This window comes from Neodiprion lecontei, chromosome 2, assembly GCF_021901455.1.
Source record: "Neodiprion lecontei isolate iyNeoLeco1 chromosome 2, iyNeoLeco1.1, whole genome shotgun sequence".
NCBI lineage: Eukaryota > Metazoa > Arthropoda > Insecta > Hymenoptera > Diprionidae > Neodiprion > Neodiprion lecontei.
Window position 1 is genome coordinate 34802137 of NC_060261.1, and position 15271 is coordinate 34817407.

At 41.4% G+C, this 15271-nt stretch overlaps 1 protein-coding gene across 11 annotated transcripts in view; it reads right to left on the bottom strand.

Annotated features, from left to right (window-relative positions):
* The window catches only part of LOC107220748 (TLD domain-containing protein 2), a 78163-nt gene that overhangs the window by 22565 nt on the left and 40327 nt on the right, over nt 1–15271 (bottom strand). For 8 of the 11 annotated variants that reach the window (XM_046730539.1, XM_046730540.1, XM_046730533.1 and 5 more), the window contains 3 exons: nt 4373–4438; nt 3529–3635; nt 82–170 (listed from right to left, as the gene is read on the bottom strand). In XM_046730539.1, coding sequence (XP_046586495.1) covers nt 82–170; nt 3529–3635; nt 4373–4438 — 262 coding nt within the window. Of the gene's footprint in view, nt 1–81; nt 171–453; nt 1178–3528; nt 3636–4372; nt 4439–15271 lie in introns of those variants that run through there. The other 3 variants (XM_046730541.1, XM_046730534.1, XM_046730542.1) reach the window with 2 other exon arrangements.

A 15271-nucleotide genomic window follows, 5' to 3' on the forward strand; every position in this document is an offset into this window, starting at 1 on the left:
GGGAATTTGGGGAACAGGTAGAGGATCAATTACGCCCTCCACTTAGTAATCAATGGCATCAAAAAATTTCATCAAACTTGCCGTGTAGGGTACAGTTTCGATATGCTGCCAGGCACGGCTGTGCTTCTTGTCCTGAGAGCCAGTTTCATCCTTACCCTCAGAGTCGGAATCTGAAAAATGAATAGACATATTTATATACAGATAACTATATTCTCTTGCATCTTTCCACTTTCCTTCCGATTTCATTTCAACTACGAATTTGTTCGAAATATTTGTGAAATGGTTTCGAAGAAAATTGGCTTACTGCCTACTCCTTGGAAAAAGTTACCAATGCCTAGTGTCGTTGCAGTGCAAACAGATTCGGTGTTTGTCAACTTATTCATCTATTCATTTCAACGAACAATACGATTCATACAATTACCGGACATTGACCTAAACTGTAATTGGTTATACCTTCTTCACGGATATTAGGTGCAGGCAGGTTCGAATTCCCACCGACGACGTAGAAAACTACATAACCATCGATTTCCGTTTCCGAAATATAAACACTTGTTGATTCATAATCGGTGATTCCACACTCGGAATCTGCATCAGGATAACGGAATTCCATATCGAAACAATAGCGAACGAATCGAGGATTCAACAATTGTCAACCGAATTGCAGGCCGTAGAAACAAGTTTGATAAAGAGGTAAAAGACACATGGAAACAAAACAACCTTTGTGACGTTGAAGAACGTCGAACGATTAGGTCGAAAGTGGTTAAGGAAAGAGATAACAGTCTATTTTTCACCACAAGCTGTCGACACACTTGTCAAGCCGTTGGTCGATAAATTCATTTAACAAGACTAAATGTCCAAGTACTTAGATGCCGAAGTACACAAGATTGAAAACTCGGCGTCTTTCTACTACTTCTGGAATACCGTTAAGCTGGCGTATACACTGTATACGTCGTAAATCCGCCCAACATGGATCCCTTCCTTTCACCATTGCTGATAGGCGGAAAAGCATCGGTATTCGTCCATGTTTATTGATAAATCGCAATAACAAATAAGTTATATTGTCGTATCCACAGACTGTACCGAGTAACGAGCATCCGACGCCCAACAGCTAAAACAGAAGCTGCGTAATAACCCGAGATTAGCCATAAACACACAATACGTGAATCGCAGTACGAGCTCACTCGGTAAATGTTGCCGAAGCTACGCGTGCCGGCGACTTACTGGAGTCATAGGTTCTTAGAGCATATTTGCTCTAGCCCCTCTGGGCATAGGATAAGGCGCGGATGGGGGCGAAGTAAGAGAGGTAGAAATGGGGAGGGAAAGAGGGGGGGGGGGGGGGGGGGGCGAGAGAGAGAGAGAGAGAGAGAGAGAGAGAGAGAGAGAGAGAGAGAGAGAGAGAGAGAGAGAGAATCCCAGGGCAGAGAAAGAAGATGCAGGGAGATTCTTATTGTTGGATTTTTTTTACATTAGCCTCGAAGTTTATCAAATTGATAGCGTGCTCAGAAAGCCACGATGCAGGAAAGGAATTAGAAAGGATCAACGAAGTGTAATAATACTGGAACGTGCGATGATAGAATGCATGCCGAGAGAGGTCGTCACGAGTGGTATATTCATCTATCTCGGTGCACTACAATGCAAAAGTTGCATCGATACCATCAACAAAAAATATATTTTCACTGCGCACGCCTCGCCTGGAATAAAAGAAGATACTGCTTGCGATGGTCTCTCTCTCGGCGTGTACTTTCTTACTGCAACACACGCTTTAGCGTTGTTATATTCCAATGATAGGGATATGACGCAACTAATCCATAGCGTTGTTGGCTGCTTATATAATATAAGCAAGGTAAGTGTAACAGTTATTGACCCTGTCCCAATTATTGACCTTTTTTGGTTGCATCTGTTTGATATTTAGTTCTAAAATTACGGAAAAAATTAATTTGTAGTCTCTAACCCTCTAGCAAATGGTTATAATCATCGAAAAATTCACAATTTGTGCAGCCAATTTATAATTGTGGAAAATTAAAATGTCAATAATTGGGTGTAACCGTATTAACAACTGTTACACTGACCTTAACACGCGGATTGCTCACACGGCGCAGTCTTCGTACGGTTGGTTGAAATCTTGGCAACGGTTAATGCACTAATATATCTGTGATACACTGCGTGTTTCAGCGTTGTTCCCAAAAATTATTGTGTTTCTATTAATGTTCGAAAAAAAAACATGCACGTTTATTACGATCGGTATTATTGTCGTTACTATTTTCGCCGAGCTGACACGCGCGCGCGCCTTCGACAATATTAATTTAACAAGCGAGTTTCGGGGATCCCAGCATCTGATGGTGGCGTCGCCGTTGCGGCGATATTACACGGTACATTATTTTTATACCTTTACAATGGTGTTGATTCGAGCCACGCGATGAATTCGGAATATATACAAGAAAGTTTCCACCAAATGTGGGACGTATAACAGGTACGTTATTATACCGGTTTGAAGAGTGGACGCGAGTTGTTAATCAGAGCCATCCCAAACGTCAGGTAAACCTGTCCGTAACGTTTTCACGAATCATCGTTTTGCCAATACACATACACCTACGCATGCTGCACATTGCAGATAATATATCGGAGTATTTTGTGACAACGTTAAACGGGCATTTTGCCGCAGGATAAAATCCGCCTGCGATTATGCAATTCAGGGTACATTTTACCGATCGACGTTCGTTCTTGCGGTCCGCAATTGGAGAGCGCGAGGAGTCGGCTAATCGTAAATAATCCGATAACTGTCGATCGGTATAACAGGATGTGTTCTTGGTTGCCGAAATGCAGGCGGAATTCGATAAAGCGTATCCTGAATTGCCTGAACGCAGGCGGGTTCAACCCGGGTTGAAGTCCGATCGATGTGACGCATCGATAACTTCAAGTAAATATTATATTACGTTATCAATCGCGTCTCGTTCCTGCATGGCGATGGTTGAACGTCTTCAAACTTCCCACGCGCCTTCGCCGGAATAAACAAACAACACGGGCTCTATTTTAACTGTAAGATATCATCGTTCGAAAACTCGAATCGTACATAACGACTCTGATTGATCACTGCGAGATGCAGCGAGTGAATTTGTTTTATACTTACCTCAATGACGGAGCTATATAAAGCAAACTACCAATTACCGCGTGGAAAACTAACAGAGCTCACTGTCAACGAACGGATATCTAACCTTGGATTCTGAACACTATCCGGCAATCTCTGGAAGAGTTGGCAAGGCGCATATAACTTCAATTTGCTTGATCTATTTGTGAATTTCAAAATCTACGCCAATCTCTCAAATGTTTTACCACGAGCTGAATAACTCGCCAAGTTCGCGAACTTTTCCGTGCAGTATTATTGCAATATTATTACGTACCAAGTATATAATATTATTTTAATCCCATATTTTACGAAATTTTATAAACAATTTCTGTAAATTAATCATTCGTGTTTCCTAACATATGTCGCAATTCTGCGACAATTGTCATCAAAATAAAATAACTAACCTTTGGAGAGTTTATCAACCGACTCGAAACGACCTTCGACCTTGCTGCGTAATGCTTCGAGGTCAAAAGGGGCGGCAAATCCATGATCGACGCTCCGACTTTTGCTCCTGCAAATGGTAAAGAAAAGGTTTAGTTTATTTGGTAATTTGGTTCACCTTCGTCGTATTACTTACGTTTAGGTATACCGTGTAGTGACTACAATTTATATAGGTAGTTTAAGGTATGCTATAGAATATTCTCTATCTATTATAGTATTATATATCGCGGCCTATTACGTCACGCGATGAAAACTTTCACACTTCCCGTCTATCGCGACGAGAGTTTCGCGAGAACTCTGGAATATGATTGGACACGGTTAAAATTTACCGGTTTATAAGGATCATTGATCGTTGCTTGGGTCTAGGACGACGAACAACGGCTCTGGAATAATATGACCTAGCCTTATATTATACCTCCTGTTTCGTCGATTCGCCATTATAGCTTACTGCGATACTCAGGGGGGGGGGGGGGGGTATTAATATGCGATTATTGTTATGCAAGGCACACCGCCACACAACGGTCGTTATATCATTCTCTTGCATTACATTATAATTCCCGAGGGGCATAAAATATAACAGTGAAAAAGCGAAAAAAAAGCAAAAAAAAAATTATAAAAGTAAAAATGTTAGAATAAAACCAAGCATGAATATTGCGTAAAACTGAGAGTGTACGATATATAAATCCGTGCACGCAAAACGTGGCAGCCAATTTTGCGGTATATAAAAATAAATACAAGAATATAATATGTATAGCAAATGTGGCAAGCGTGCAAATCTCTGAAGATAATGTAAGTATGAATACGAACCTGAATTGGGTCGACAAATTCTCTGTGGATCTGGTGTGCGTGACGTCCTGGGACATGCGTCGCAACCTGTTAGAATCAAACGAAAGAAAAGAAAAAGAGAAAGTAAAATAAAACATGCCAAAAGGTAAGACGTGCTAAGCTAAAAAATTAATAAAAGTAAATAAATAAATAAATAAATAAATAAATAAATAATAATATAGAACCAACCAAAACATATTTTACGTAACAGCACAGCCGTAAGCGCGGTGCCTATAATATACGTATCGAAACACACAGATGCGTTACAGATATGTCAAAGATTATACGCGTACCTCTGTACATAACCGTCAGGCATATGACGGTGTGTCTCCCTGAGAATTTTATCTGAACTGCGATGTATGAATGAATAGCGTTGTTCGCACGCTCAACAATAATTAATTTTTATTACGCAACCGCGTACAGGCACACATGTAGGTACACAAAATTCGAATAATGCGGACAAAATTCAACACGCATGCAGCGTCGCATGATTAGAATGGGTATGCCTCCAGGGTTTGGGTCAGTACGGGGGATGCGTGATTAAAAAATAAACGTGCACTATAATCCGCTTCAGCAAAACCTACGTACGTATAACATTCGTGTCAAAGCTGTGTATCGTAAATACACACCGACGGTGCAACTACGTGTACATATAATTCGCGTGGCCGTAATGCTCGACGGGATAAACGGCCGCTTGGGTTTGAATCAAAGCTTTGACCCGCATTCTCGTTTGATCTTGGCTTTCAATTAGCGCACTAACCCACGGCGTCCGAATACTCAGGTAAAACCCGAGCAAATGTAGGCATATGTGCGTTTAAAATATATATACACAGAGATCAGATTCCGCGACAGGCGGGCGACTTTTTCGCCTCTTAGTCATTCGCGTTATATCGCGCGTATCGACGTGTTTCTTCTTTTCTATACCTACCTTCCTACCTACATACATCGTAACTACATTTCTTGGTCAACTTTTCACGGTTAGCGATTATCCATTTCTCAGAGATTTATCCTCGCCCGTGTGTCTCACGGCAGAAATACTTATGTACGAAAAATAATGATCGTGCGGTTCTTTCGAATGACTTATCCGGTATTTTTCAAGAATGACGGAAACTTCATTCTTCGTCGAATATAATTTTTTGATCAATCGGTGATCGGAACGTTGATCCAAGCTTTTGTACCAGACCAACCCAATCAATAAGCGAATCAATATATTTAAACGATATACGCAATTTATATGTAACGACCGTCACCGGAAGTCGACAGAATCTTGCGCAGAGTCTCGTATGAAATTATATAAGACATTCTGCCGATGATAAGTTTGACCGGAAATTTCCTACGAACAAGTTTTTCGTATAAAGAAGAACGATCGCATTCAGGAGGAATAATTTACGTTATATTGTAATGATAAAAAAAAAATTGTAATTTGTCGTGCTAGAAATATGATTCGTTAACAATTATTGACGTTGTTATTGAACCGAATTCTTTATCTAAAAATCGTGCAGTAAACATACGATGTATAATAATCATTTATACACTGTGGAAATATTCGACGCCGAATTCGCGGGTTCTCAGATAAGCGATGAACGGCAACGAAAATTTATAGTAGCATACTTTCGTTTCACATTATACCTTGTAGATCAAAAAGTGTATACATTATACGGTTTAATTTAGTGGCACATAAAAAAAAAGCGAATATAAATAAAAAATCGATAGTCAGGGGTGCGGAAAAACAGCAGACTCCAGTTTATCGTCTTGAAAAATTAGTAGATACACGCAAGTTTAATTGCATCTGTACATGTTACATTATACGGTAATACGCATACAACTGTTGAACTGCTCCGCTGCTGGGCGAGAGTCGTTCATTCGTTTTGAAGAAATAGAACATTAATCGAAAGAATGATCGCATTATGAGGCGTATTCAAGGTTGCAAAAATACAGGTTCTTTTCGTTCTTTCTTCTCTCAAGGCGTAACACTGCACTGACGTGTAATCTAAATTTAAAGGTATGCGTATAACACTGATGTATATATATATATATATATTTATATATATGGTGTTTTCACGAAGATCCGATCCCGCGGTTTATACGTTCAAAGACATTACTCGCGGTTCAATTTCTTATTCTTCTTTAAATCTCGATGCTACAATTTTTACGAGCAGTTAAAAAACACCGAGATAAAGCTTCTGAAAGCAATTCTTACATATAGCTACGAAACTCTAGGTAACTGTGAATTATTTTTCTTGTTTTCCTCAACATATCCGCACCGCTGATTTTAGATAGCACCTGTAGTCACCGATAGCGGTCAAATAATAATGGTTAATTTAATAATGTTATCTTATCAAGATTATTTTCATGTTTTATAATTCAGTGTTGGTACAACCGGACCCCTGTAGAGTGAATTTTCTCATACATATAAATTTCACGGCTGACGTCGTCCGTCGTCGAGAAAAAAAAAAAAATATGTGCGAACAATAAAAGTTCAAGATCTAATCGATGACCGAGTTTTGTGTATAAATTGTTACCAGATGCTGCAGAGAGCAATAAGCGTGGGTAAAACCCATCGCTGTAGCAGCCGATGGTTTTTCTCTTCTCTTTTCTCCTCGTATCTAACAAGGAAGGTATCCCATTCCAGGTCGATCTCTCCGATTTGATTTCTTTTGTAATACGATACAGTTGACTAAAAATTAAGCGACACGTACTTCTTTCTTTTTTATCTTCCATTAAACACTTTAAGGGGGTAAAACCACCCTCCAAACTCAGGCATGTCAAGGGGCGATTTGGCATTTTCACCCACAAGAACATAATATTTTCTTAATCAATCCACCTGGAAAAGTTTTCTCTTGACGAAAAATGAAAAATGTAATTTCGTCAATTGAAAAAAAAAGAAACTCCCAAATCCCTCTTTGACATGCCTCACTTTGGATGGTGGTTTTACCCCCTTAAAGTGTTTAATATCAGATAGAAAAAAAAAGAAGATATCGCTTAGTTTTCGGTCTACCGTAACATATTACAAATGAAATAAAATCAGAGATTTCGACCTGGGATACTTTCCTTATAAGTATTGTATAAAATAATAGCAAGAGACTATGGCTCGCAGACTGCAAACAACCACCCATATGGTGTACCTTATAGAAATTTTATTCGCTACGTCGCGTCGTCTGTTGCGTCGCAAACGTTGCACACGTAGATTATTATACCCATACATACACACGTGTCCAGATTTGAGTTGGTGTGCCAGCAACTCCCAGCTAAATTCCGATGCTCTCGGCCTGCGGAACGTGGCTCGAATTTAACAGCTGATATATACACCTAACTACACACATACATCTACCATACGTACGTACGTACCCCGGATGGCAACGTCGCGCAATGGCGTTGCGACACTGTACATACATGCGGACATACGCGGATAGATAGCTGTACGTATTTACGCGGTAAGTACGTACAATGCGTGCCCGCTTACAGCGTAAGTAACGCAGCGTTATTTCTGAGCTTTTTCTGAAAGCGCGTCACGAGGTATGTACCTACATACATACTCGATTACACGCCGGCTGGTTTCCTATCGCCAAGAAGAGAATAACAAGAAAATCTCTAAAATTGGGTCGCACTGCGGCCTGTCGTTCGATGCCGCTCGAGACGCTTCGCCGACTCGTTGCATGTCGGTAAAAGTTGGAAATATGTAACGACAAGGTCTAACGAAGAGGCAACAATTTTTAAGAGTATCCTTCTTTTCTTCTTTTTTTTTCCTCTCAACGAATTGCACAGCGGCATTCTTTCGTTGTGATACACTCGCGGCAGGAATTGTTTAACCACATAATTGTGAAGATGAACGATATTTCATTTCATTACTGACGCACGGAGAGAGGGAATAAGAGAGATGGAAAAAAGAATTCGCAGATAACGCGAAAAACGGTTGCAGTCACAAAAGCCGTATAGAAATTTGTAATACGTATCTAAAATTCTTGGTAAAATTCTACAGTCCGGAACTGCAGTTGGAGAATTTTATCCTGGAATGTTAATGTTTTTCGTCAAGATTAATGACTGCACAATCTTGAAACCATGACTGCATAGAAAACTCTAATACCTAAGGGACCTGACTAAAAAATTTACAATTCGTGTAAACGTAAGATTTGACTTTAGATTGATTTCCAGTTTTAAAACATCCGCGGAAGACTTGAAAAATTTAAATCTCAATTTTCTCACGCGCTTTATACCTTGAAGATTAGTATCTTCATAGGTATGAAAATAAATTTCTGCAGTGCAATTATAGTATCTTTTTACAATCATGACTGGGTCGTACGATCACTTTTCAACTCAAAGCGAGCGACTTACTGTAAGCAAAAACTAGTGAAAGCAAAGTTTAAACGCTCTTCTTGATGCCGAGAAAAAAGTAAATGGTACGCGTACCTACGATACATGTATAATTAAACGATAATAGAATAAAACGTTTAAAAAAACTTGTTCAACGTCAAGCATTATTCTATCCAACATTTAGCAGACCAATTCATCAGAATTTGAAATTTCCCACAATAATGTACATGTATACGTACGTTGATAAAATGACGAACATGTATAGATATAATCTAACAAATACGAAGAATATATTTTCGCAATAAAATTCGTTGATGCGCGTGACAGACAAAGTCCCAATTTTTGTAACGAAACAAAACGTCGCGCACAACGCTTCGCGATATATGATTACATAGGTTTAAAATCGATTCGCGATGGTGCAGGTCCGATATCATATGCGAGAAATCGTGAGGTATCTCACGTAGGCACGTTTTATACGTACGAGTACGTATGTACGCATATATACACATGTGACTCAAGCGTGTGCGCGATACTCCATAGAAATTATTACATGTTTCATCGTCCGAAGAGCGAAGTAACCGAACAATCTCCGCCCCGTGGCCGCTTACTAGCGCAGCAAGCGGCGAATGAATGCGCGCAGCGGATTCGTTGCGTCGGAGAAAGGTAGGTGGATCGAACGATCGATCGATCTACAGCGATCCCACGCCCGAACGTCGAACCAAAGGCCTCGTCCCCGTCCCCTTCAGTGGGTCAATGTCAGCTCCGGGGCGAGCGGTCCATGATATCCGATATTATGCTTATCCTACTCCGGAGGAGGGTCGATAAGAGTTACGAACAACGACGCGGTGTTCGGTATTTGGCATTTACGCGGTTCAAGTCAGTAGCGTTACTTTAACGATACGCGTTAGAAAAATTCATTTAGTAAATCGTGACAAAGCAAACCTGTTGATATTAGTTCGAAAAGCCAACGATTTTTTCCACCATGTTTCGTTATGCTAACGTTACCAACTTCGGTCTCGTTAGTATTCAACACCCTATGATTCACCCTTACTTCTATTATCTCGAGTACGAAGGTATTGAAGCTTTTCATCGATCACTGTATTACGGACTGCATGGCGAAACGAATGATCTGCAAATCCTGCGACGATGCGACCAATTTTTTTCCTAGTTCCAATACAACGATGCAGAAGCTGGCAGCGCGAATTAGCGGCCAAACGTTTTAATGTTCATTCGAATAAGGTGATAAAGTTCGAGAATCAAAATTTTGTGAAATACCTTGAACCCCCGAAACTTTCGTACAATCATGAGGATAAAATTGAACTACATTGTTTTTATTTCCAAAAAGTTTGAAACGTTTGGCTACTAACTCTGGTTTCTAGCTCCAGCTTCATTCCGCATCAGATTATACCTGTGCGGTATAATCGCGACCTCTGCCAAGGACCATGAGGATTAATTTCGCCAACCTTGACCCCAATAGGGTCACTGACCCCAAATCGCGTATGCGTGCGGAATAGGCGTACAAGAATACAGTGATACGATTCTTGGATCTTAGAAATTACATTTTACCCGACTGTACGCAGGTACGTATAATAAACATGACGTGTAAGAGTTGCGTACAAATGTGCAACATTTTCTCCATATATAGGAATAAGGCTTGATCCACGTACGGAAAGAATTATACTCGTAGTTTTGATGGATACATCGATCCGTGCGAAATAATGAAAGTAAAAAAAAAAAAAAAAAAGAAAAGAATTTCGGAAGGTTATATTACACAGACGGACTTTCATCGTCGTTCAATGACGTCGGGTTCCACTGGCCAATGAAACGAATCCGTGGGCGTGCAGCGAGTTCAATTATCGAATTGTTCCGTCCGCGCCACCTCTGACGAACCCCGATTCATTGCATTGGCGTTTGCATGCTAAATATTGCGAATATGCATAATAAAATAGTTTTCAAGAATCGCAAAATTAGGAGGAAAACGATAGTTAGCATTCTTCTCAGAAATTTATACCGCGACATGTGCTAATTTCAAGTTCAATTCGTCTCTTCTGACACAGTCGTTGTAGTCGTTGCGCCGGCGACTACTCAATTTCGCTCGACTCTTCCTTCTATACACGCGTATATACACGTATTAAAATTATACGCACAAATTGGCAATATGTGTATACCATAAATATAAATCGGGATTTCCCAGCGACGGACGAGACATGACTGAAAGCGTACGTACGCAGTAACTATCAAATCGGAATAGTAGGCAATAGAATAAATAGTCGCGAAAGAACAAGAACAAAATTAAGAAAAAAAAAAAAAAAAAACAACACCCTATAAAAAATGTTGATTCACAAATATTTACAGCGTACGCCGTATCACCGCCGCTGTTTACAACTCAGAACAATACATGAACATCACACGCATATGCCTGCATATAATCGACGTTCCTTGAAGTTGAATTCGACGATTTACCTTCACGTACCTAAATTTACAAGGTAATTCTAAATTCCCGTGATTTGATTGAATTTTGCGAAGAATTGCTTCAAGAATATTTCGTGATTCATTGTGCAACACAACGATGATATACCAGCTCTCAAAGCGCCAAGGATACTCTCGCCCGCGGAACTACCTGCTTTGTACGAGAGAACCACAACAGCCAGTCTACCGTGCCACGGTTATAGGATACGACTCGTCGCGCGTGTTACACCCGACGCGGACAAACGTCACGTAGGTACTCCTCCTAGGTAATGACTTGGATCATCGGCAGCGTCGCTGACCTCCGACGTATACATCCGCATGGGCGTCGTCGCATCGCTCTCGCATAGCTAAGTGCCCGACAACACTCGATATATGGTCATGTATTTGCCCGGGCCTCGGATCGCCTTATCGATACGGGCGACGAATCGCTCGGATAATCACCAGGTATATCATATACGGCATAGTTGCTGCACGTTCGGTATTCCAATCGCGCATTTTTGCCGCGATCAACTGTATGGATTTCCTGCTCCCTCCCCTCCCCACCCCTCCCCCCCCGTGCCGCTGGCCCAAACGGTTCGACCCTCTTCGCCATCCGCGAAGCGTTATACCGTATAACATTTAATGTAACAACGTGTAACGTAACCTTCGGTGTAACAGAAACGTCTGCTGGATTCTTCTCTCGCATATCTGTAACGCGTGCTTGACACGCGAGTCGATTACATGCACGTACATCAACATCGATTGTTTCTCGTTGTTCCTGGTTTTTGTTCTTACAATTGATTGGGAAAAAGGAGACAATCGGACGCGAGAGGAGTGAAAATTATTGGAAGACACGGCCTCTGCGCTGCTGCTGCAGCCGCTGTTTATCGTCGTCGGTATGTTGCATATATGTACGGTGCATCGGGGGACGGGGGAAGAGGGGAGGATGCGATCGTTATTACACGCACCGTAATGTACGTTGTGTACATAAACGCGAATATTATTATACTGCAGTGCACCGCGTGCTGCGGATGAAACGTAAATACGCCCGTGCAGATGTTCGACGTGTAACTCGCGATGATGATACGCGTCTGTTTTTATAACCGCATATTTTGACGAAGCGTATCAGTGGGCAGTCTACCTGCCCTGCGATAACTGATCAATCGGATAAATAAACATATATTTTTAATCTTACGACTCGTGTATGAATTTATGCGCCACCGAAGCGAGCGATTCGTGATGCTGCGAGAGATTTTATCCATCTATACGCTTATACACTCATGCATCTTCGCTGATTTGTACACACATGTATACACATGTGTTACATACATGTGTGTATAAATTGCTATTATACGTATAGACATGTGTATCAGATTGGGCCAAAAAAACGAAGAATTTTTTTTTTAATGGTACTGTAAAAACATTGTTCATGACGACAAATAAAAATTATCCTGAAAGTTTGAGCCCTTAATATTAATATAATGTGTATAATAACAAGTGATAATGGTTTTGCCGAGACGGTGCAGAACAATTTATAACAAATTTAGCGTTTCCGTACCGTTTTGCCCGTCTCTCGCATGGGACGAATTAAGTTACAAATTGATACGACCTTGCCGGCGATTATATACCTAACAAAGTGCAGCACAATGTTTCTGCACATCGAACGCGACCGGATTCAAGTCTCCGGTCTTTTTACCCCGGTAGAATGGTTTCGTTGTTTGAAAAGAAATTGGCGAAAATTAGAGTGAAGAGGGAAGTCGGTGAGACGGAGGAAAATTCAAGCTCAATGAAACAACATTTATCGGTGATGTGTGAATATAAAATTAACCGTGGAATCATGATTCAAATATTTCAGATTTAACCGTTGTACAGGTTCGATTTATCGATCGGCGATATCTCTGTCGTAGTGGTGATAAGCGAAAATTTGGTATAAAGATCGAAGAACCTTCATTAGCGGTGAAAAAAACCAAGCAACGGTGAACACTTGTCAAACACGAAAGATCGATTTGAAAGCCCAATATCATTCGACGACAACCGAGTCACTTTGCTGCTGACAAATTATCTTACCTGCAATTTTGTAAATGACAGGGTTTATTGATTGATAATGTATTATCTAAAATAAGTTTCATTAAGCCTGCATTAACCTTGACTCATATATCGCAACAGACGACTGTTTTGCGCGTCGTCTCTAAAACGTCGGTTATCGCTTTCGAGCATTGATAAATGCGTATCGAAGAATACACGGATTATACGTGAACTTTGTGATTTGAACGAAGGAAAAAAAGGATTGCACGTACTGCTACGTTATACGAACGAGTGAAACATCATCGGTCATTATTTAAATGAACAATTTCATCCAAATCGGAGTAATACGGATCACGAAATTGGAACTAGGCGAAAACGCGATCGGTTACTTTGACGAACTTTTGTCAACCAATGACACGTGTAACGATATAATCGAGAATCGAGATGTTCCATACGATTCTAAAAACAGTATTAAACGAATCTGTGAATGTAATCCCAATTTGATTATTCTATACTGATTTTGCCCACCTGTCGATAAAACGATTTTTTTCAACTTTTGAAACGCCTACTTGTAGTACGTGACCGAATCGGAATCTGCGCACCTTCGCAGTTTCTGATAGTGAATTTGGTCTGAAAATCCGTCTTAGTCTCTTCGGCCGGAGTGGAATTCTTTGGAGGCTTTATAGGAGCCGTTCTCCGTTATCGAATACGGGATCAATTCGAAAACCGAGGCCTTTGATTCCGCACGCCCTCGGCCATCTAGGCTAACCAACACAACGATCTGAATCTGGTACGGCAGCATGCTAGCCTTGTTGTTGTGTTCGAGTCTCCATAACGCGAGAAGTTGTTGTACCTTACCAACTCACTCACTCACTCACTCACTCACGAACCAACCTACTCTCTTGCAAGTCGGACGAATACGGTCGACCTCTTTACTCTTTCAAGAGAGTGCCGGCCTGGCAAAACGGGTTGCAGCAGCACAAAGTGGGCAGCAGCAGCAGCAGCAGCAGCAACAGGGGACAGCGACCAGCCTTGGTTAGCGGCGTCGAGTTGCGCTCGCGCGAGTTGATGCGAGTTTTTTAACTTTACTTACTCGCGGAGCGAGTAAAAGTGAAAGAGACCGGCGTGTATACCTTCGTGCATACATTACAGAGGTATACAAATATACATAGATATACGAGTTGTACGTATGCGTACGGACGAGGAGTTGACAACGCGAGACCGACTACCTTTCACGTTGACAATGAATCGTGCGTCTTACGATTAGACATAGACGTTAGACATACTTGCGGTGACATGAGCCGCTGAGCTGCGTTTACCCTTCGCCTAATATTATCCGCGCGTATTAACATTATCGCAATGTCGGCAAGGCCGGTGATCACGCGACGAATGGTTCCATCTCCCTCTCTCCAATTGTTCGGGTGAAATGAACCCAAAAACTCGAGATTCTACTTGGTACCTTCCATTGGAGTGGGAGAAGAGTGCTCTTCTCGAGTTTACGGTCTAACGTATAGTTACGACATTCTCGAAAGAATCTTACAAACCTCGCGAGTATTCTCGTGCGCAATGTTATTTAAACAAGCGTGTAATCTATCATCGAACAATTAATCAGCAAGTATGTTGCGTATACCCTACACCCAGCGTCACGATTACACGTGCATGGAAAGAGATAAAGCGGCCGGGCGAGCGCGCGAGCTGTTTTCAAAACATAATAATCTCCGGCATCGATTTGACCGATCGTCGCACGATGCATCATGACTCGCGTTGCTCTCTTCCACGAGCCGAGTATAAAGATAATCGAGCATAAAAATTACTCGCGTTACGACGTGTAACCGGACACACGCGGTTTCTCTACCAGCGGCCGGCCACCGCTGCAACAGCAGCAACAACGTCGTCGTCGTCGTGGTCGGGGAGACGCGGTCCGTTACCTGAACCTTGTCGGTGTTGAGTGTGCTGCCTTCTCCTCCAGGTACTTGAATCTCTCGAATATTTCTTGCCCGCAGTACTGCAGGAGTAAAAGGAGGAGAGAGAAAGACTCGACGACGATGGTTCCGCAACGGTACAAAACCGAGAGAGAAAGAAAGAACAAAGAGAAAG